This window comes from Seriola lalandi, unplaced genomic scaffold (assembly GCF_002814215.2).
Source record: "Seriola lalandi dorsalis isolate HSWRI2012SDOR001 ecotype SW California unplaced genomic scaffold, Sedor1 jcf7180002054893, whole genome shotgun sequence".
NCBI lineage: Eukaryota > Metazoa > Chordata > Actinopteri > Carangiformes > Carangidae > Seriola > Seriola lalandi.
In genome coordinates this window covers 902,567-927,195 of record NW_019525445.1, presented here as the reverse complement: position 1 = coordinate 927,195, position 24,629 = coordinate 902,567, and the positions used below count along the sequence as shown (strand labels likewise).

At 39.0% G+C, this 24,629-nt stretch overlaps 1 protein-coding gene across 1 annotated transcript; it reads right to left on the bottom strand.

Annotated features, from left to right (window-relative positions):
• Positions 1-855: 855 nt before the first annotated feature.
• On the bottom strand, positions 856-24,392 carry lars1b (leucyl-tRNA synthetase 1b). Its single transcript, XM_023429390.2, has 32 exons — positions 24,282-24,392; positions 23,805-23,926; positions 23,261-23,348; positions 23,041-23,121; positions 22,601-22,738; positions 21,973-22,134; positions 21,517-21,629; positions 21,174-21,237; positions 20,625-20,713; positions 20,228-20,453; positions 19,636-19,723; positions 18,625-18,701; positions 18,288-18,341; positions 18,004-18,144; positions 17,428-17,505; positions 17,220-17,305; positions 16,864-16,929; positions 16,631-16,713; positions 15,301-15,439; positions 14,550-14,762; positions 13,292-13,349; positions 12,806-12,869; positions 11,316-11,499; positions 10,022-10,112; positions 9,640-9,780; positions 8,297-8,437; positions 6,419-6,529; positions 6,023-6,133; positions 4,565-4,669; positions 3,495-3,590; positions 3,074-3,206; positions 856-2,090 (listed from the first exon to the last, which is right to left on the bottom strand). Exons 1-32 carry the CDS (start codon positions 24,285-24,287, stop codon positions 1,885-1,887), a joined length of 3,555 nt encoding a protein of 1,184 aa, XP_023285158.1. The 5' UTR covers positions 24,288-24,392; the 3' UTR covers positions 856-1,884.
• Positions 24,393-24,629: the final 237 nt, after the last annotated feature.

Genomic DNA, 24,629 nt, shown 5'->3' with positions numbered 1-24,629 from the left:
AGGGCAGACTGGATGTTACAGTGACTCACTATCGCAAATACGATACTGCTGAGGCTAGCTGGTTAGCATGCTAACTTCCTTAGAAGAAAAGATGTGATAGAAATAGAAGCAAAACAAGAGTTAACATTAGCATGGCTTTCCACCTCCGGAGACAGGAATGAAGTTTAATGCTGAACTCATGTTTCTTCTAGACTGATAAGTAAACAGCTGTTAATGCAAACATAGAGCATTGTTAACCATCATTTGACAAACTCCAAACGAGCTGTCATGTGCCTAAACCCAAAGATGTATTAATTAATGACTTTAGAGGTGCTGAAAGGCTGATCTACCTTTAGTTTCTAGTCTTTGTGTTAAGCTATGTGAGCTGACTGCTGCCGCCATCATCGTATTGAGCATACACACGTGGTATCAATCCTCTCACCTACCACTCATCAAAAAAGCGAAAAAGTACATCTCTCAATATGTTAAACTTTACCTCAGTATCTAGAAACCTAATGGTAACGATTTATTTATCTAATATTTTATTCATTCAGTCAGCAGGAATTTATTGCCTATTCCATCTCCTTTTCATACTCCAATCCAAGTCATCAATAAATGTTGCCTGTAGGTGCTGAATTTTTTACAAACTCTAACCCCTCACAGCTACAGTTTGTAGCTACACATTGATCTCATCAGAAGAGTGCTCACATAGAGTCCTCACCATCCATGCTATAGAGGAAAAGATCCAACAACTTCCCCCAAAATCATGACGCACTCTTGAGATGAGTCTCATTCTTGTGGGGACAACTTGTCTTAGTTTTTGTCCTTAGAAGAAAAAAAGAAGCAGCACAGAGAGGGAGAGAAAACAACAGAGGCTGAATATTTTATCAGATTTATTATGTCTCTGGAAAAGCACGAGTCAGACATGTGCCATCCACAGCTAGAAAATAGGAAACCGGTCTGACGGGCTGACAAAACACGAAGGAACGATATGCCTCACCTTCGATGTATAAAACAACACAGCAGACGCATCACCATCTATATGAAAACAAGGGGCATTGGGGCAGATGCAGTAACAACCTCATTTTACGTAATAACATAAAATAAGTGGTTGGTCAGCGACAAAATAGGACACAGTGGTAGATGTTTGTTCATTCCCTTTCAGAAAAAAAACAATATTCAAAAGCTTTATAATACAAATAGTTAATGTATTTATTCTGCGTCATATCAAACAGGACTGAACTGATGAGGTTCAATTTTAACCTGACAGACAATGAAAAGACGAAACGGAATATAAATCCTGGTGTTATACTCCAATACCAAAGCGTTAAGGGAACTTTTTTTTTTCTTCAAAATTGTAGGTTTCTTCTCACCATTAAAGAACCTAATTTAAGTATCAAGGACCCAACAGTCTCAGAATTTTATCAGTGGGATAGGGTTATAACAACCCTGAACCATCTCTGTTTTGTCCAGACCAACCCCAGATCTGAATGTACCTCAACTGTATGAGCTGTTTTAAAAAAAAAAAAAAGAAAAGGCAAATCTTTCAGGTCCCATGAGATACAGAAATTCCCTGAGGTCACATTCAGCAGTGACAAGATGAAGAGGGAAAATTCAGTGACAGCGAGAGGGAGAATATTTTTCAAATCAAAACACCACATGCTGTAGCTAATGGTGCAAATACGGAAACATTAATTATTACCATGCACTTCTGAGTCAGTGTTCTATGGCTTTGAGTCAAAATGCCCATTTTTATTATAATATTTCATGATGCATTTGAACTTGTCACAAGTGATTCATTGCTGAATGTGCCCCCGTGTGCCTCTCTGTGTGTCTGTGTGTGTGTGTGTGTGTGTAGAGAGAGAGAGAGAGAGAGAGAGACAGACAGACAGAGTGAATGTTACTCTAATGAACCAGATAAACCAGAGTGTCTCCGATGTCCACAGTGAGACCGTTGTCAGCCAGAGTGACTCTCTTCTCCTCCAGATTGATGTTGAACACAGATTTGTTGGAGATGGGCAGTTTGCCCTGTTCCTCCTGTCCCAGGACGGGCACCCGGCGAGGCCCCAGCATGGGGTCCTCATACCTCATCAGCTTCACTCTGGACAGGTCTAAGGGAAGGGAAGTAGGCAGAGTCAGAGGAATTAGAGGCGAGGTGAGGTGAGACAGTCATTGGCAGAGGTGAGACTCAGCAGAGGGATCCGGCAGGAAGAAAGAATGGAAGGGAAAACAGAGGAGAGAAGGAAAGGAAGAGGTGGAGGAGGTAAAGTGATGAAGCACACTGAGAAACCAGAGCACAGAGGACGGAGGAGAGGGGTGACAGGGATATAGACTACAAAGCAAACTGGGTCATATATTGAGCTGCTTTTACCTAAACTAATGCACTTGAACATTATTCTGCTTTTTTAAAATCTGCAGCATGTTAAAAAATACAAAACTAAAACAAAAGATGAAAGACAATGTGGAGTAATGGAAAGCAAATCCTCTGAGAGGGCAGAATGCCTGATGGTATTATAATCTGACTGGAGTGTTATCTGAAGTCGCTCATGAAGGGTGGTGGTGCTGGTTATCCCTATATACAGAATGGGTGCAAATTGTCCCCACATAAAGCACACAGCTTGGTTCTTCCCAGCTCTAATATGATGCCAACCACTTTTTGTGAGCTGACTAATCAGTAAAAACTTTACTGCATGTGGGCAGATATTATATCAACAGCACAGAAAAGCACAACTGTTAATGTGATAGCAGTAGGTGTTTTTCTGGTCATAGCTTGGAGCCACTCCCTTACCCAGACCCTATGCACCATGATGGCAGATGGGAAAGAATGTAAAAGCATGGGAGGGATGACATGGACAGATTCAGCTGTTGGATATCAGTTACATAATGTGTGTCTTAGTCAGCTGAGCCACTGAGGCAGGTGTTGTACCTTTTTCCACTAATTAGCTTAACGCTTAAAAACGTTGATCCAACTGTTCAGACACATTTTCACCTAAAGCAAGTAATTATTTTCATCCTTTTTGATTATAATATTCATTTTTGTATATTAACAATCCCAGTTTTGGTTCCTAACCATAGTTAATGAATTTCTGCTAACCTTTGATGAGTCTGTTGACCTTGGCTAGTCTACGGATGATGCTGTCCCTGCTGTCCCCCTGCCGGATGTCAACCTTTGTAGAAAACATGCCGTTGCATGGCTGAGGGTTGAGCAGAGACACACACACTCCAGGCTGGGTAGACAAAGGAGGAAACGAATGCACAAACACAATTTATGTGTTGATTTGAAGTGTGCAACAACCATTTTGTTGATCAGGGACACAAATACTGCTGCTGAAAGGATCACAGTCGAACAAACACCTACGGAGACCAACACATTCACACACACACAAAGGAAATATGCAAACAGCAAAATTAGATCTTAAAAGCTGACAAATGGGTGACTGAAAAAGAAGTTCTCCTCCAACACACACACACACACACACACACACACACACACACACACACACACACGCGTTTACCTCTGATCTGAAAACACTGAACGGTTTCCCTGGGCAACAGTCCTCCTTCACTTTGTCGTCAGCCTCAGATGCAAACAAGACATCTATCTGCTCCAACTGTAGAGGAGAAACAATGTGATGGAGGGGGATGGAAAACACACACACAAAAAAAACCAAACAATAATCAGCTGATCAGCCCGGTCTACCAGATACTGTATACACAGGTGTGTTGGGTATGTACACTGGCAAATGCTGGTGTTATTAACCAGGCTCCTGCAGTGATCAGAGCCTTAACATCTGGCTTTATACCAATCAGAAACATATTCCCAGTCAGGGATGGTATTTCAGTGTGAGAGGTGCACAGAATAACAAGAAAACCACTCTGCCACATTCTATTGAAAATACACTCCTTCAGCCAAGGCTGGTTTGAATTCGACAGAGACCACTTCTCTGCTGACTAATCATATTAACAGGCACTTTGTCTCTCAAAAGACAGATTCAATGGAGTCTCACTTTAGACGAATCCCATTCTCAGTGTTGGTTTGTGAGGTAGTTAATATCTTTTACAGTCCTACATGATAAAGTATATTTCTGTGCCATGTCTTTTGTGTAGGCATTCATCTTTAGCTATGGTCAATCAGACACATGGGAATGGGATGCAGGGTATTTGACGTTAATTGTGTACAATTTTTCTTGGTTTGACAAACATATCTGAGGGTTTTAGTTTGTGACTTGTGGCTAAGCTTCTGTGCAGACTCAAGTATTAAGGGCTTTCCTGACTGACAGCTGAGCTCAAGATTGTCTCAACTGAATTCTTTGCAGAAGTACTGAAACTCAGCTGAGGTATTTTTGAGGAAACCACAATGCTGTAACTGTATGTTACAGCTTGTCAGTTACGAAAAGACAAACAGAAGATAATCAAGGAAACGTCTTGAAACTTCTCTGCACTGAAGTTTTAATATTACACTACCACCTTTCGTCAGCTCTGGGCTCAGGACATGTAGACCTCTCAGGTGTGTTTTTGGTTGGAACAGACCCTTTTTGAGTGAATGCCATGCCTAATCTGAAGACCGGTGGATCACAGAACACACCTCCAGAGAATTGGTTAAGTAGACCAAGTTCTCCATCAGAACTGTCCTCTCATCAAACTCCAGCTCCAGATCCAAAACCCTGGGCCCGTTCTTCTCCAGATTCTCCTGCAAAACACAAAGCAGAACCCAAACAGTCAGAATCTCAGAGACACAGACTTGCATGATAGTAAATAATCTGAACTCATCTGAGCAATGATCAAGATGTTAACCCATCGGTTTTAATTAGCTAAGTTTTCTAATACATTAGCATTTAGTAGACTAAGAGGAAACCAGATATTTCATCCATCTACTGAAGAAATCAGGTTTTAGTTTAGGATTCAGCATTACGCAGGATGTTCATTGTTATGCTGATGTCGTCGCCATGAGATTATTAAGAAAAAAAAGCTTTCTGAACAAAAGATGCCAAAATAAACCATCAAACAAGGAGAGCTGGGAGAGAAAACAACTTGAAAGCTGAAAGACCAGCTTGAGAGACAAATCATGGACGAACACAAAGCTCATCATGACTATTTATTAGTTTTATTCTGTTTGATCACTGCAGTGAAAACAGCAACACCTGAACAAAGCCCTGAGCACCTGGGAGATGAGACATCTAAAATTTTAATAAGCATCGTCCCCTTGATCACTTATTAGTGACTAGACGTTAAGTGTATATATACTTACAGTTAACCGCAGAGAGACTTTATTGTTTTTTTTTTTTTTGTCATTTTACCCATCATGTAATGCCAAGATGTATTTAGTGAATGCTGCTTTTAGATCAAACAAACAACTTAACTAGCAGTGACGCAGTTTAAAATGTGACATGAGTTCAATATAATCTGAATGCAAAGCAGCTAAATTGTGAAAGGTTGGAATAAGAATTAAGAAAGACATATACACGGCCTGGCAAGTTGTTGCTGCAAGAGAAGAAGGAAAAAAACACCTGTTTTAAAATTTTATGAATGTTCCAAACAAACATAGGTACAGACTGAGACAGCCTGTCAAAAGTGTGTTTTGTACTCTTTCAATCAATAAACTCTGCAGACTTAGTATTCCTGCAATTTCTTTGGAATTTCAATGTAATGCTGTTGTTCAGACTGTTTTATCATATTGGATACAGTTTTGCCGTTGTTTGACACGAAGAGGAATAAAAAAAACAAAGCAAAAACAAAAACAACACTGCCTTTGAAAATACCGACTCCAACATTTCAACAGAATTACTAGGGCAGACTTTAGACCAATCAGCTGTGTGCAAACACAAAAGATAAGCCACCTTAAGGACATAATGAGTAAACAACTTCTTCAGAGGTAAACAAACAACACTTGAACACAAAAAACTATGATGGATAAATAATGAATTAAATTTTTTTATAATGCTCAGGTTGGGCATTATAATAATCAATGCGGCAGAGTGTTGTGGAGATGGGACAGGATGCACAAACACTACCATAATGTCACCCCCACCTCCTCCAAACGTACCTTGATCATGGCTACAAAAGGCATGACTCGCTTCATGTATTTCTTCAGTTCAGGCAGGGCCCCCAACTCGCTTGCTATCACTTTGTTGTCTGGAAGGGCCCCGTTGTTGTTCTGGAGAGACACCAAAAAAAACAAAAAAAAAAAACAAAGAAAGGAAAGATGCACAGACAAACAGGAACAGAGGCAGAGACAGAGTCATGAACTGGGTAACTGATAGAAAAGACATCATAACGTACAGGATCATTAAGACATTATTCTGAAAATATGGGTGGATGGGTGGAAATAGAGGTATTTCCATGCATCACTACTCTGTTGACCTCTGTACTTTTGTGTATAAAATATGTAAAAACGTACTCATGCTTTGTATTAATGGGAGCTTGTGTGTTTATTTCTTACCTTGTAGTGCTTGCCGAGCAGGGATAAGGCACTGTGCTGCCACGGAGGGTAGCTCTTGGCTACGTAGATGGTGCAGTGGGAGGGCTTGGCTGGGGGCTTTGAGTCACCTTTCTGTTGGAGGAAAACGATATAAAATGGAACATTTTCAGATTCATCTAATTCATCCCTATAGTCAGGTAAACAAGACTTTGATGGTTTGGCTTTTATTCAGTACAGTGAAAGCATATATTGTGGGTGTGGGCGGTTGCGATGGGAAGCAAACTGTGTGTTTGGATAAGCTATTTGCGTGTGCGTGTGTATGATCTTCTGTGATGAAGATAGGCATCTGTGAACTTATTTCACGTGACAGCTGTCAAGTCGACTCCAGGCCTGAACTGTATGCGTGCCTGTATGTGTTTCCATTAATGAGTCTTGATATGAAAGTATATAAATTAAACATTATGAAAATTAAAAAAAGAGGTTTATTATGCAAAGAGAAAACATTCCGCCTTTACAGCAGCCAGTTATACAGACTTTACTGCATAAATGCAGCAGACTCCAATTTTGGCGTTATAACTTGAACTGAAGGAAGTTGCAAGTCCACAGGTTGCATAAAGAACTTGATATTACCTCTGAAAAATTAAACAATCAACTTGACATTTTTTTGCAAATTATTTAAAAAATAAATATATATATATAGTCATTAGCACATTCATAAAATCAAAATCAAGACATCTGGTGGCTCCAGCTAGGGGGAGATTGGAATTAGTAACTTGTTAATTTTCCAACAAAATGTATCTGTCTCCTTACCATACATGTTTGAAAATCAATCATAATAAAAATCAGCCTCTTCCATCTTTCCTGCTCTCCTCTTTTCCCATCATCCCTCTATCTTGCTTCCATGGGACCAAAACATTTGCAGGAAATCGATAACAGCATGAGGTATCGGCTGTCTTAAATCTTGTCAATACTTTTTGAATTGCCCAACTGTTAACAAACAATTCACAGGCTTTCCTGCTGTGACTTCACAGTCTTACAGTGTTTCTAGAAGGATATAGGACGCCGTGGCAGAGACAGAAGGTGATAACGTCAATAATCTACAACTGCTGCATGCTGGACTAGGAGGTGTGCACTGCTACCCTTTTTATAAGCATGCTTAACACGGGGTGAGAGAATGTAAGTTGATCAAATTTTGAATTTTAAGCAAAATTTTCAAATTTTAAACATCATTTTTATAAAAGTTAAGTTTTAAAAAGGCAAGTCATGTCCCTCCGTAAGTAGGTAACTATTTTATATTTGGTCAAATACACACTACAGATTTGTTGAGCTCAGAGTTGTACAAATTCATCCCCTCCCTTTATTATTAGCAAAAGAATACATACAAAAAATTCAGGTAATCATCTAAACAGCAAATGTTATTCAACAAAGTTTGCGTTTCAGTTAGTCTGATTATTTATAAGTCTTAATAGATTCAATAAGTGATTTGAAAGGATTCAGATTTGATTAGCAGATTGTTTACTGGATTCAGATATGACAAAATGCCTTTGAACTCCAACTCTACTTTTGGCTTTTGCTTACTTATATTTTCAAGATTCTTATTTTGCTCTTTAAAAAAAAAAAAAAAAAAATATCTGCCTCATTGTGCTCCCCATGAAACATCCATGGAACTGTTAAAAAATACCTGAGGGAAAGAAGACTATAATACATTGCTGCCTCCGATTTAATTACCACACTTAATGAACACTTCCAGACTTGTGTTGGATTTCATAAAAACCATTAAAAAGAGCGCAATCACTTCTGAAATCAATATTCATTTTCATAGTTACTTAAAAAAAGCCATTACTGCAGTAAAGTAGGATGGCAGTGAAGCATGTGAAACAACACAGACACATATTTTACCTTGTTCTTTGGGGGAAGCATGTAAGCTTTGAATCGCAGTCGGAGGTCGTGTGCGGTCTCCATCAAGTACTGAGAAGAACGGATCAGAATCTCGTCAACTGGACCCGCCACAGGCCACGATGCCTTCATCAGAGAACCGGTCTATCAGGGAGAGAGAAAGGAAAGGAATGATTGATGAGCAAAGACTGTTGTTAGTGCAAAAAACCCCACAAAAATCTGACAAGGTTTCCACACTTTTTTAAACACCAAATTGGAAGACGTTTCAAGGACTTTCCAGGCCCAGTTCCCTCAAATTCAAGGACCCAAAGCGACATACTTTGAGACACATATCAAGGTTAATTACTGGTACAGCGATGACATTTTTATAATGAGAACTAGCAGGCTATACAGAAGCTCACAGACACCAATTAAAGAGAGAGAGAGAGGCTTGGATGTTGTGGACACCGAGAGATGGCAGGAGACACACGCAGACAGCAGCGTGTATCCCATTTACCAAATTACTAATAAAAAATAAAAAAATCAAGTTAACTTCAATTTATATTTCTGCACAAAATATACTAATTAATTCTGTCTATTTTCAAAAACTTTCAAGGCCTTGATTCTTTCCCCTTCAAATACACCAATTTTAAAAAGCATTTTAAGGACCCATGGGGACCCTTGTTTGAGGCCCACTGGAGGTTTTAAATCCCATTAAACTACACAGCCAGTGGTCACAGCAACTTAATAACCAAACCAGGCACACACCATGGGCACGTGTACGAATCACACACTGTTGTGTCTACCTCTGTGCCCAACGAGTGCCTCTTAGCTCTTTAGCTAGCGGTGCTGAACACATGATTGGAGAAAAGACTGGTTGTGGGGCTTTTGTTGTTGCTAAGCGACAACTGAAAAACCCATCCACTGTGTAGCAGAACTCTTTCATATTCATAAATTTGAGTGTTAAAATTATTCTTGGCTCTCTGTGCTGTGGGGAGTGTGTGCATTCCTTTCATAGTGATGAAAGAAAGAGGCCCATGGTGTGAAGACAGGCTCCTGGTGGACATGTACACCAACCGAGGGAGTATGTGTGTGTTAGTAGCCATTTCACACAGATAAATAGCAGTGGGATCAGCGGCACGGCAGGGTTTCATGAAGCCTGTATGTTCCTTACCTTGTTGATCCCAGGTGTAATCACAAAATGTAAATGAACAGAGGGAGTTTAAATGTCTCTTTTGACTGTATTTCTGTTTTAACTCAAAGTATACAAGGGAGATAAACTCGAAAGACAAAAGTGAGGAGAGGATGAAAGTCAGATTTGAACCTGAAAACCTGAAATTGATTGAAATCAACAGTGTGTTTCTTACCTTGCCCAGCAGACCCCATGTGTATTCACAAAGGTGCGGGCAGATAGGGGCCAGCAGCAGCGTTTGTCTCTCTATGAACTGGAAGACAAGGTCTCTGTGCATGCCCTCGATAGCCAGCTCACGGTACTTATCTTTGGCTGCCTGCAAACACAGATAAAAACAGTTAACAAGGTTAAAAGGTCATCATCATCACTGATTATTATGTGATTCCTACATTATCCCATATCCTATATTCAATTCAGTTATTTCTTGAGTCATGTTATGCTCCAACTATTTCATTTGTCCTTGACATAAGGATGAAAAAAATGCTTGTCTTTAAGATATAAGGATGTTCAAGAGAGCACTGGAGAGGATTTTTCTATATTTTTTTTTTTTTATTTACCTGGAACTCGAAGAATCCACTCTTTAGAGCCTCCTTGTACATCATCCTGTCGTAGTGCTGCTCTGTCTTTAAGATGCCTGCATTCATCTCACTAGACAGGACACAAAACCCTTTCAATCAGTCTGCAAAGTCAGTTTACCATTCACATTTCAGCATTGTAAAGCACAGACTCAAAAAGGCCAGGATCTTCCAAGGGAATCTGAACGCTGGAGGACTGGCTTACTTGCAGTTGCTTGGTGTCATTTCTTGCCTTGTGAGTGCCAACTGACTACAGTGCATCTTATGTTTACTTATAAAAATTCCCCTAAGTTGACAAAATCATTCTGCAATAAAAAGAGACAGACTCACTTTGCAGCATTTTATGTCAATCAATGTATCTGACCAATGCTAAACATGGTATCAGTTTTCTATTGCTGCTCAGCATAGATGGGGCTGAAAGGATTACTTCACCTATCAATTAGTTGATTTATAAGTAATTATAAAAAAATATATAACACCCTCCTACTGGCTAGTTTGGCACATCCTCAAACAAAGCTAGATAGAGATTGAGGCCGGGAAGAGTTTGGTTAGTTTTAGCCTGTTGCCATGTTGAGGAGACACTGCAAACACAAATTCGCAAATTAGCTTTGGTATTTCCTGTCAGCAGATGTTTCAACTTCGGTCGCCTTTTTAGTGCATTTCCCACACACACAACTATAGCAATAAGCAGGTAATGGGCATAATATCTACCAAACACAGATGTCCTGCTGTAATCTTTGTTATTGTGGATGTTTGCACTGCCCACTCTCACACTCTAGATCACATTCAGGCTCCAACATGTACACATGCATTTAAGAAGTTTCCATTTCCAATCAATTACACTTTGGATGAGGCCTCTCGGCAGGCTCAGAATAAAAATATAGAGAATAGAGCTGGAAATTAGTATAATAATAGATGCCCTTTAAAAAATAAATCCTTTTCTTGGTCTTGGTCTCACAAGACTCTTACCTTATTTTCTGACACCTTTTAAACTGAAATATATAATTATTTCAAACCCAATTTTTCTTTATCACTTTAACTGCTAATTCATGTTTCTCATTTTATTCTTTCCATCGACAAAGACCCTGTTGTTCAAAGATGTTAAGTTGAGTTATCAAGAATGAAATTCAGCTCTGTGTTGCCCATCTCAATTATTTAAAAAACCCTGCATATGTCTTTGCTTAATGAGAATATTTGACTAAAATAATTTATGTGAGCTGCAAGTCTCGGCCCCTGTCAATCCATACACCAGCTCTTAATGAATTCCTGCATCTACCTGGCAAAGACCCGGTCGTTGAAGGTGTCAGCAGGTCCTGTCCTCAGGTTGTTCTGGTTGGCGATCATCTCCTTCACCCACTCCACCCAGGTGTAGAGACGCAGGATGCCTGCATCAGCCATGGTTTCTACAAAGTTGGCGTCTTCCACTGTATCGCCGGCATCGGCAAGAGCCAGACGCATACCTGACAGAGTAAATGAAGGGGTGTGTTAAAACAGCAGGAAGTACAGGGAACAACAGCACAGGTGCAATTTAACATGTATGAAGCTGATTTGGAGTTAAGGTTTCAGAGCAAAAACCTTGCATGGCCAATGCCTCCATTTCTCCAAAGCATTTGGGATATGCTCAAATATTCAACTATATGGGTCCCTTGATCCTATGATATTCATACAAACACTGAACATAGCTTTTCTTTTCTCTTCTGCAAAACACTTTGACAACCAGGTGAAGTTCACAGACTTAGTGGAATACTCCACAGTCTGAGAAAAACTTCAAATACCCAGCAGACATCACTCCAAGCTCTTAGACAGAAAGTCAACTTAAAAAAGTATATCTGCTGTCAGGCCATGAAGTTCTTTTCTCCCATGGTAGGGCAGGTTCTACAGAAACAACAGACACATCTATTCATTATTCAGCTCTTTCAGAACATAAAAAATGAAGCAGGAGGGATGGATATCAGGGTTAATGTGTGCACCATCCCGGCACAGATGAAAAAAGATCAAATAACTAAACAAAAAAACTTTCTCCAAAATGGGTTACTATATTAATTATGCCAAACATAAGACCTAAGTTTTAAGTTACATTTTCAGAAGCAAATTCTGCCACTGTACATCAAGTCTTATTCTTTGTCTCTAAACTCCTCAGTGAACGTCTTGTCTTCCTCTCATGTACCTATAAATATTTGATTTTAAAGTTGTTACTTTACTTCTTTCCTCTGGAACTAGTTTCCCTATGAAGAGACCAACCGTATTTACTGACTGCCTGGATTGATGATCATGCCGATACACGATCATTCATGACTGATTACAACATTCCTATTGCAATGAAGCTGGTGGACATTGATTAGTTGCTTCTGGTTGAGAAATCATATTGACAGTACACTGCTTTACTGGTCACTTTGATTAAAGCACACATAATAAAGTACTATACTGAAACTCATTGCTTACAGTGCAGCATTAGAGATCTGATATAGACTCATTGCTCATAGTACCCAATATCAACACTTCAGCCATCTTATGAAGATGGGCCTTTTTCTAATTATCTTCACCCAAGGATAAAAGATGTATATTGTATAATCACATGTAATGGCCCGTGCACTATGAAAACACACTGTTATCAGTTCTAAACTGTACACCTGATGTGTTTTTCTTTATGTTTCAACAAAACATTACAGAGATATTGATAACAGAAAACCGTGAGAGACGGGTAGAGACATGAAGAGATAAGAAAGACAACGTAGGAGTGAGATAAATGAAGATAAATGAATGTACCATCTGCTGAGAACTTGTCAATGGCTTGGGTGAGAGTGAGGAAGTTTCCAGTTGATTTGGACATCTGGTGAATAGGAAAACAGATGTTAGCAGACAGAGTCTTTCAAGTATGCCCACCCACACATGTTCATTACAAAGCATAGAGGAATAAAACCATCGAGTCACAAACTGTCTGTTGTTAAAATCTACAACAAAGCAAAACAAGTGCAAATCAACGGTACAAACAGTAATTAAAAATTTTAACAGCATCAAACACTAGTTAATTACTGGCACATGAGAAGAGTAGTTTTTTTTAACAAAATAGGTTTGTTGCAAAATATAACAATGTTAATGTTATCACTTAAAAAAAACAAACCAGGCAAATACCACCCCAGATGGAACCAAACCATTTCTCCTAGAATTATAGCCTTAATAACAAACATATATTTTATACATTTTGTTACAATAACAAAACATACTGTATATTCAGATTAATATTTCACACACCTTTTCAGAGTTAAGGAGCAGATGTCCATTGGCTCGCACTGCTTGTGGCCACTTCCCGCTGTAGACGAGACAGAATGTTCTCATTAATGTTGTCTTCACTACCACCGCCACTACCACCATCATCATCATCATCATCATCATCATCATCATCAAGGATGCTGCTCACTTTTTAAAATCAATTTCAAATCGAATACTTTTCCACATAAGAGCGGGGTGTATGTTAGGGCTAGGCAATATGTTAATAACACCATTTTTCCATTATACAACTCTTCCCAGGAGTAAAATAAAACCTTCACTGGAATCATTAATTTGGAGACCAGGATTTTGTAAAACAATAACTAAACCTGAACATCATTATCAAATTGTAAACATGATAAACATCATTTTCATATGACCGCAAATCTGATGTCCCTACACTAGTTTACGATTATAGTCAGAATTCAATTCAAGATACTCCTCCACATCTATGAGGCACAGAATTATCTTGCTCCAGAGTATATCAATAAAAATGCCTTATACCTTTGCTTGGCCCCTGGTCCTCTGAGAAAGGGTTACTAGTTGTACCTCGCTCAAGACTGAAAACACAGGAGGACTGTGTGTTTGCTGCCCTGATTCCCAGGCTGTGGAACAGTCTCCCCCTGAGATTCAGAGCAGCAGACTCCCTTAGGTGTTTTAAGTCAAAGCTAAAGATCTTTTTTCCGTGTTGTGGTGCCTGAGTTATTATGGAAACTTTTTTTCTGCCTCCCTGTGCTTTGTCTCCTGTTGTAGTGTTGCTTTCATTCTGTTCTTTCAACCTTTTATTCTTTTGTAAAGCACTTTGTAACCTCGGTTTCGAAAGGTGCTAACTGACTTATGAGCATTTATACCGACTTATTGCAATGCAATTATGCAATTAAAAACACACGTGGGTTTCCCTCAGTTTAGAGTCTCTCTGCTAAGCTAAGTTAACTGGCTGCCCCCAGTAGTAAAAGTGGTATCAATCTTCTTTTGTAAAGTCATGGTAAAAAACTGTATTTGCCAAAAACTGTTTCTTTAGGAATAACTTTTGGATGACAAATTTAACATTCAGTAAATAAAGCAAAGCAAATAAAATCAAAAGTCATACTAGAAAAACATTCACTTACACTTGATTCCTCACAGATGCTTCCCTCAGATCTTCAAACACCCCACTATTGTTAATTATATTTCATGCTAAAAATATACACCTCAGTTATTTGCTCCTGTCCTTTGTACAGGTCAGTCGAGTGGGCAAACTCACTTGTCTTTGGGCCACATAGCCACATGGTTGTACAAGTAGTACGACAGGTGGTTGGGAACCAGGTCTTTGCCAGACACACGGACGTCGACGGGGTACCAGTACTCAAACTCCCTCCTCAGCTTCTGTAGATGCTCTTTAGGGATGTCCGTCTTGGGGAAAGGAGACGTCTTAAAGAAGATGAAGTCCCACACCTCTCTGGTCATCTGCTCTGGCCTGTGGGAGAGAAAAGAATGCTCAAGGTTAGAATGAGGGACGCACTGGGCTGAACGGAGGTGAGAAGATGTAATTGAAAGCTTGTCTGTGACTGTGTTTTCGTGTCATGCAGTGCATGACAGTGTTTCATTTTTCTTTGCTATTTTATCTCAGTGCTGAAGATGAGATTTGATGCTTAACTGAATGCTGAACTGTGAACTGATTTAAAAAATAAAAAAAATAAAAAAAGTTTCTGAAATGCAGCATTTGTCATTCAGTGCGTGTTATATTTATTTATTTTATTGTTTATTTCATGGATGAATACCGCGCAACAAATTGACTTTAAAAAATGTCTGAAAGGCAGCACCTGCCATTTGGAATGATTTAATTCAGTTATTAAATCTAAGTCTTTTCTCCCTCAGGTGAATCATGTTTGAAGGTAGAAAGAGAACGACAGCAGAAGGCAAAAAGAGCGAGTGCATCACTAGGGTTTTAATCATTGTTTATTCCGGTGTGTATCTGTGTGTGTATGTGTGTGTGCGTGTGTGTTTGTCCATACTTGATGCCCAGTGGTGAGGCTCCCTGTCCATTGAGCACACCTCCCTGGAGAAGGTGGGCTACAGTGTAGTAAGCCATGTAGATGGTAGAGTCCGATAGAGACTCAATCAGCCACTGCTCATCCCAAGGCAGCCGCGTTCCTATGGTAACCAGAAGATGTGCACACATACAGACACACACACACATTCAGAAAATCCAGCGAGAGAAAGACACACGCATAATCATGACAGAGAAAGTGAAAGAGACACAAAATTATGAAGAAAAACAATTGTTGTCTCCTCTGTATTGACACAATCTTTTGTTGCATTAGCCGCCTTGTCAAGCTGGTTACAAGCTGGTGCCAAGAAAAACACTAAAACAATGGAGTAAGTCCTGGGACTTACTGAGTAATCCTCGGCAAACAAGCCGAGATGTAAATCTTCATTGTCAAATAAACTAAACTCAACCGAACTACAAGTGGAGGACCTGTTGTTTTTACAGACACAGCGACTTCTTTTTTTTCTGCTTGAGCAGCAATTCATTTTTATAATATGAGGTCTGACCAAGATTAAATGTGAATTTACGCTAAAACATAAAACAATAAATGCACGTACTCAAGCACACATTTGAATTTAACATCAGAAGCATAAAAAGTAACTTTCTTTACTTTAGTGTGATGACAAAATGTCCAGGTAATACATAAATAAGTTAAAATATTTCTTAATTATTTTTTAAAAGCCAATAAGTGTTAAGGTTACACCCTGTATACTTTGTGACTGGAGCACAAATCTATGGCTCATAGATTTTTCTGTAAGGAAAAAGAAAAAACAAACAACCTACACAACTCTTCTCTGTGATCACACAGATCAAAACACACTTCATTTGCATCTTTACATTCAAGCTTTCGGTAGATGAACTTCACAAGACAGACATAAATGAAAGGAATCTTCATAACCTGCGTCTTACAATAAAATCTCTTAACAGCATATCAGCCTGTTCATCTGGTCTGCTTGTGCTTCATGTTCTGAAAATGTGTGGGGAGATTTCTACAGTGGGAGTTTACAACAGGCCTAGACTGTACTGCACTGGCCTGGACTGTATTGCCAACTGGCTCTCAGTCTACATCTATTCCTGTATGAGCAGAAAGGCAGACTGTTGCTGGGTGCTTTCTATCATCAGTCCTCTGTCTCCATCTATAGACCATTAAAATAACCATATAAACATCAGTCATACGCCTGTTCAAGAAGCCTTTAGGTCCTGTTCATCTTTGGCAAGGTGGTTAATTTAGCCCTAATACATGAAATAAGATTTTGAATGACATAAAGTTGATAGCAGTAGAGCAAAACACTCACCAAGTCCGTAGGTACGAGAGCAGGCATGCTCCTGCAGCCAGGCCAAAGTTGCCTCAAAGTTTCTCCTGGTCTCTTCACAAAATCTGTAGAGGACAAAATTTACACATATATTTCATAATAACACAGGAAGTGGATGCACTTATTTGTCTTTTCAGATTAATTACAGTCTGCAAAGTCATTCAATTTGCAAAAAGGAGAAAATTTTGCAGTCCCCCCTGAGGTCACTGACTTACGTTTCCAAAGACTTGAGCGCTTCATTGGCCTGCTGCTTCCACTCAGCATCCCCATAGTCCAAATACCTGGAAAAACACATTAAATGGCAAATGGCATCAGACCATCACTCTACACTTGAAAATACAGACTCTTTTCTTCCAAAAATTCCAAAATTTTTTTTGGTCAACATTTATGAAAATTTTTGCAACCAGCATGAAACCATTTAACAAAGATACAGCCTCACAAGAAAACAAACTAAGTCCTTTCTATAACACTTTCTATAACACTGCCATGCAGCTTCATATCCACTGAGGTCAAATTATTTGTTCCTATTACTAATGAACACATGATATAATAAGAACCCTGTGTTACTTACCACTGGTCACAGAGAGCCACAACACACTCATCAGCTGAACGCGACATCACCTGTTTTTCTGGCTCCATGTACAGCATGGCCTCACCCTGTGACAGGTGAACACAGAGCCGACATCATTAAAAGATTAATATAAAATCAAATTGCACATCTTTATCAAACTTTATATATACTTTACTTGTTTCTGCATTAGAAACAGATAATATATCACCTTCTCCACCATCATCTTCTGGATGGGCTTCTTGACATCCTGGACCTTCTGCCCCTTGTAACCATCAACCAGCATGATCTAAGACAGGAACACACAGGAACATATCATTTACACTGATGCATTCCTCTCACAATTCTGGCAGCTCTGTCAACAAGAAGTGGGCTGTGCCTCTGCAGTTTATTCTCCAGTCACAAATGATCATAACCGGCTCAGTGTGAAGACACATAGTCAGTATACACATATGAATTGTGCTCTGCTTGAACACGACTAATGTCATAATGTTGTGACAGAAAAATGAAAGTCCGGATGGATGTCATACAGATACAGATACAGCACATATTTTCACTAGTAAACAGAATCAAACTTTGTGAGGGCAACATAGCTAATAGCCAGCTAATGAATAATTTAGTCTAGCCTTAAGGTGACAATCCCTTGGTTTGTGTCTGGGAGATAAATCATACGAGCTTCAAACCTTGAGTTGAATCCACAGGGGGTTTGCAGAGGGCCTGTATTTTGCTGGCTTATGTACCTTTTTTTTTTTTTTTTTTTTGCTCATTAACCACAAAGTCGACTCACCCCTTCATAAAATCCTTTCAGGTAGACTTTCTCCTTGGCCTCAGCCAGCTTCTCTTTGTCATTCTGGCTCTGGATTTTCAGCTCATCACACACCAGAGGAGCCGACAGGTTACCGTAGCCTGGGATCTCTATGATAGGGACCTGACATGTGCACACACACATTAAGGATGCATTTAGCGACTCAAGACTGAATTTTCTTTTCACATTTGTGTCTTCTTTACGACAACGGATATGTTCAGTGGGAACCTGAATGAAATCAAACTGACTTTAGCAGATCAGCTTACCGGCTCAAAAGGCAACACCATCTTGTCCTCAATTCCATACTTCTCTCGCAGAGCCTTTTAGGAAACACAAGTATTAACAGAGGCATTAATAAAATTTAAAAGGTCTGTGCTTAAATAATGCATGCATCTTTAAATGGACACATTTTCTGCTCAGGAACAAGGGGTTTAGTCAACCTGAATTTAAGCAAAAAACTATTCTAAGAGCACAATCTGTTAAAACATTTAATTAGATTAATTTCCAAATTCCATTAGAAGTTTCATTTAGGTTCTGTTTGAGGTACAAAGCCTCCCTGGATGGCAGCATGGTCAGAATTAAGTTACAGGTCTGCAACTTCACCTGCTTTTTCTTGATATCCCTGAGAGCGGCGATGTCATCAGGAGCGTCAGAAGGAACACTGGTAACTACTCCAGTACCTGAGGAAGATGCAGACAAGGCAAAGGCCAACACATAAAATTTATTCATGCAAATCAGGTCGTTATGTTTCTCAGTAATGCTGTAATTTACATTATACAAATTAAAAGCTATCAAATGTCCATTGCCACCATATTTCTACAACTGTCGAGCAGCTGCACTAAAGCAACTCACAAACTGACAAGAACAAATAAACCTGATCTGGAAAATGATAAATGTCGACCGAGACACACTGGTGCATGAGAGATTTATTCTTGATGAAATTCTGACATTTCAACTTAGTCTTTAAGAAATTCCAATTAAGGCTATTTACAAAAAAATCATCAACAGGACACATGAATACAAACAGAGAAACTGCACCACTCAAGTACAACAGACCAGAAAGATAGGTAGTACTGACTTCTCAGAAAACAGAGGAACTCTGCGCACAATTATATCAATTTTATATGCTTACAAATGTTCTCCCTCAGGCCAAAACAGCAGCCATTAGTTCCATCCCCTGACATCACAGCACAACACATAAATTCTGTGTTAACCTTGGCCTGCTATTTTGAGACTCCTGAGTATTTTTCCATACACCCCACCAAGAATATTATAAGACAAGGGGGAATAAGGGATGAGGCTCAGTGCATAAAGTATTACCTAAAGGAACAAGAGCTAGAATAAATTATCTTTATTTGAAAGCAAGATATAAACATATTGACACATTTCAAGAGTTTTTGTTGGGCTATCCAGCAAATGTATTCAGCTTAAGTTCAAGTTGGCACTTAAGAAAAGAGAGCAACGCACTGGCAAAGAATCCTTTCAACAACTATAGCACTTTAACCAAAGTGACGTTATTCTGCTTTACAGAACCATTTAAAGCAAACCTATCAACACAACCTCTCTAGATGAATTCATCTCTATGCTATTTTTCCCCAATGTGTTGACTCATACCTTTGTCCTCCTTGATGGTGAGCATGGGCAGAGCGTAGATAACCTTATAGGACGTCAGAGGAGCACTCAGGGCACTTCCAAGGATATCCTACAGAGAGGAAAAAATCATGGAGAGCCTGATTTGTTGCATTCTTATATATATATATATATATATATATATATATCCAGCCTACCTGATCCTGCTTAGAAATTTTGGATGACTTATTTCTGTTTTGAAGTAATAGGTACAACAGACATCCCTGCATATTTTTTCAATAACTGAAATTTTGGCCACTTGGAGGCAGCAGAAACAAGATGTGAGCACAGCATTGCTTATTTACACATCAAGCTGCAGATTCAAACTTCAAGTAGGTTCATCACTATGAGCAACCCCTTTCCCATTGGAGAATACTGTTCACATTGCCATTTGATAGATTCTTATTATAAAAAATATCAACTATAACCACTTTAAAGGAAGTTCTGCAGCTTGTTCATGCCATAGCCATGAAAATGTACCCACTCAACTTGAAAAACTGGTTTACTCTTTTTATATCATATCAGATAACAGCGTTTGCCTGATACCACTGGCTTGAACTGGATAAAGAGTTAGTACCTGTCCAAGTATTTCCATGATCACTGGCACCACTCCATTCTCTTTGGTGAAGCCCTGGTAAGACATGTTCCTGGCAGACCTGCTGGTGCAGATGAAGATGTCTCCACTCGTTGTCTCAAAGGCGACATACTTCATGTCGGGCCTCACCCAGCAGTTGGTCTGACCGAACATGGTCTCTGGTCTCAGAGTGGCAGCCACCAGGAAGATGTTTTTACCTTTCATGCCGCTGTGGGGTGGACAGCATCAACACTTTACTTCTGTCTTAAATCACTAGTTAGTAGCACTGTGTTTATTAATATCAGAACCACACTTAAGCGCAATTTAAACTTGTGCAGTAGTAATCTTCTCCAGTCAAGAGTTATTGGCAGTAAAGAGCTAGATGTTTGTAATTTGTTACCTGCTGTAAAAGACTTTAGATTTGAATTTTGCTGTGTACGGCTCAATTATCTTCATCTTGATGAGTGTGTACTCCTGAGGTCCAACTCCCTGCAGGTGAGTGAAAAACGTTAGATGGAAGAAAAAGAACTAAAAACAGCTCTCAGATCAGCCCAAACTCAAATTGAGAGACAGGTTTATAGGATTTCGTAGTTTTTCCTGATGAAGATTTTGTGCAAACATCGGTAAATCAAAAGTTTCCAAAATTCAACATGCAGAATTTTCTTCATCCCCATTAAACAGCTGGAACAGGCAAACACAGTAAATCAAATAAAATATCTATTGATTACAGCGTTTTGAAAGCGAGATGTGAGGTAGTGTGGTGTATTTTCGGTACAATTTTCAGTATAATTTCAAATATAGATCCACTACATAGTGCAACTTAAAACTATGGCAAAATTGTGAGAGTTCCTTTGAATGTTTGTTATGGGACACACCATTGATTATAAGCATGTTGCAGTTTTGTTTTTCCACAACTAATATACTATTTCATTGAGCCAGGTGAGTGTACCTCTCCTGTCTGCCTGTCATGGTCCATGCATGGCTGCCCATCCTTGGGGGAGTAGATGGTATACCTGCAGAGGAGTCAAGGACAGTGACATCATACAAGAAAGTGAATACTGCAAAATCAAATTAAACTGCTATAAGGTCAATTATCTACTAATGTCTTTATTTAAAATTTCTAGTTTGCTTTTAACCAGTGAAACGAAAGTACACTTGTACAGTTACCTCATACAGTTTAATAGATGGTGACAGCTACAAAGATAAAATGTTCCTACTTCAGTGTTCCCTATAGCAAGAGAATGATAGTGCCACAGCACCAGCAAAACATTTTTTTTTAGAAACCATCTCACCTTTTGCCAAACTTGATCTTTTTTCTCTCCTTCAGTGTGACAAACTGCCACCTGACAAAGGAGTCGTAGAAGGGGTTCACATCTGTGGTGATGAATGAACGCCTCCAGTCCACCTGTGATGTGATAACATGACACCAGGATTTAGGCACAATTGGTTTCCATTGAATTTCTTGATCTTATTATTCTTAGGGTCAATAAATCCTGGTGATTCTACCTTAGGTAAAAAAAACTAAAAAACAGCACTATGTGCATGTCACTAGGATTATTTAGTGTGTGTCTCTTAACACAGATGTTTAATTTAGCTCCATAGCTGACCATATTTCACTCCTTAAAATAATGTGAATTTAAACATACACTTACTTGCGTATTCTACTGTATAAAAGGCTCAGATACAGGCAGATTCAAAAACAGAAAGAGACAGTAGTTTGCTTGTGTTAGATTATTATATTTAGTCACCTTTACACCCATCTGTTTGAGGTCTTTAACAGCCAGAGGAGGGAAGTATTCCAGCCAGTGTTCAGCATTGGCAAAGCTGACAATCTCCTTGTCATTTAGGCCCAAAGACCTCATAATGTCCCACTGGAAAGTGGAGGATCCAGCTTTGGCCATTGCTTTACTCTAATAGAGGAAAAAGAAATAGTTACTGACATGTTAAAAAAAATAATGCCCCTTATCCAATAGGTTAGATACTAATGTTTAGTCAATCTCATACAATTCATATAGAGCCAGTTAATGCTGTTAATTGGTCTTATCAAATACCCAGATTTTTTAAGGAACAGATCATCTCCACCAATTTCATGTTCCCAAATTAGGAGTGAAAAAAAGACAATCAACCGTTTACTCGTGATTTTTTTTTTGTTACTTAAAATATACAAACACATGGGTGAACTACATATGGTTTAAACTATAGATTGCGTTTTTGATTAGTATCCAATTGTTAACCTTTAAAAAAAATAAAAAAAATAAAGTACTTTCTTTTTAGAAAAAAGCAAGCTCTAGTTGTTATTGACAAACCATACACTAAATTAGTGTTTTTTCTTCCCAATGTGGAAAATGACACCCATCTGGTCCCTGAGATCCTGACCTTCTTGCCCTTTGCTTTGTCCTTGATGATGATTTCATCAGATGTCTTTGGCTTCTCCTTCTCTTCTTCCTCCTCGTCTGGAAACTGTGGAGGGTTTCCATAGAGCTCCATCTCTCTCTTCAGCTTGTCTGCACAGGCCTGGTAGATACAATATGGATGTATGAATACCAGAAAGAGGAAAAAGTCAGGTGTTCCCTGTCCCCTTAAAGACAGCTAACTATTAGCAGTAGAATATCAGAATATCAGTAAAAGCACATTTTGTGTCCATTCACTGTGCAGACACATTGAGAAAATAAGGCGGTTGGTGACAACCTGCATATTGTGTTTGTTGAATGAAAAGTGGGAAGATTGTTGTTGTTTTATTACCAGTTATCATACCTCTATGTCATTTCAATTACACAATCAACACTTATGGGACTGAAAAAAACCCCAACACTCACTTTGATTGGCATTCCTGTGCAGTGCAGCCCAAAGGGGAAGAGGCACTTCTTGCCTCGCAGAGACTGATAACCAATGCCAAACTGCAAGAAAAAAGTTTAACAGCAGCAACTCAAAGACCAGTGACTATAAGCTGAATATCTGCACCTCAAGTATCTGTCATAGGTGCAGACAGACAAAGTTCATTTCTCAATGTTCATCTCTGTATGTATGCAAAATTACCTCACACTTTGACAAGCTGAATGTATGGCCAAGGTGCAATCGACCATTCATATATGGGTAGGGGAAGGTGACAAAGTACTTGTTTTTGCTAGAAAGAAAAAGAAATTATCAATCCATATATGTATTTAAGACCAAAAGGATTTGATGTCTGGCATCTTTTTTTCCAGGCAAGGTGCCATGATATGGGAAATAACACATAGGCCAACAACAAAGAATCACTCTGCACCACACAACTAAACATCAGAGCTTTACCCACACTTGAACAGCTTGTTCATTCAACACCTTCAACATGTACAACTACATTAGATAACTACAAAATCACATATAGATAATTAGCTTTTTTATCGTTGCATCAGGGAGAGATCAGTAAGAGGAAGTAGACCTGCAGAAACTGTACTGGCATTCCAGAGTAAATTACTTTCACTCGTCGTCTTACAACTGCATACAGGACTATTCATGGTTCAAGTGTGTGAAACAGAGTAAAACTCCTCTAAACAGAACATAGGGTTCTTCTTCATTACAGCAACATTAGGCAGCTACTCACTTTGTGCTTTCCCCAATTGTTGTTGGGGCATCATGCTCAAATGCTTTCTCCTTCTCCCATTTCTCCTGGATTTCAAGCTCAATTTTCCTCAGAAAGTCCAACTTCGCTGTTCCTTTCCGCTCCTGGATTACATTACGAGCAATATGAGAGAAAAGACAGCACAGTGATAGCTGCAAGTGAACTCAAAACAAATTCCATTACAAAAAAACCCCCACACATTTTAAGGGAACTGTTCATACACGAGAATAAAACAGAAAATGACAGAAAATAATGGTAAACACGTTTTTAACAATAAAATCTCAGGTCCAGCTGAGTCAGATTTCTTCCAAGTCTACTAATGCAGCTGTCTCGACAACTAGCTTTTTAGCTAACTTAGCTAATAGCTACATTAATTTAATATAGTGATATAACGTATCCACTGCCTCTAAATCCGCATTAACCACGCTAAACTGCAGATTATTACAGCATTTGACTTACCGTCATTTTGACCTAAATTACCAGCTATCCACTATTTTGTAGTTTAAACAGCAGAAACAGTTTCCACTTTGACAAGGGAAACCCACGCCACCGGTGCCTGGCTGACGACACCTACTGTCACGCTCGCGTATGGTTTTCTGGGAAATGTAGTCCGTAAAACTTTACAAGCGTCGTATCGTTCATTATAACACAAATTAAAACCTTTATTTGTGTAATAATGCTTTGGTCAACCATAAAAATTTTAATACACAACTGTAAGCCCGTTTATATGAATTTAATGAATTGTGGCTAAATAAGGACACGGTATGATTATAACGTCCGTCGTCAGGCTTGCGTTACGACAGCTTG

Excerpts from the sequence above, each read along its gene's own strand:
- lars1b (XM_023429390.2), bottom strand. Across the intron at positions 18,145-18,287 it reads TGGTGTTGCCTTTTGAGCCG|GTCCCTATCATAGAGATCCC; the intron begins GTAAGCTGATCT and ends TGCACATGTCAG. Across the intron at positions 11,500-12,805 it reads TGACAAGTTCTCAGCAGATG|GTATGCGTCTGGCTCTTGCC; the intron begins GTACATTCATTT and ends TTACTCTGTCAG.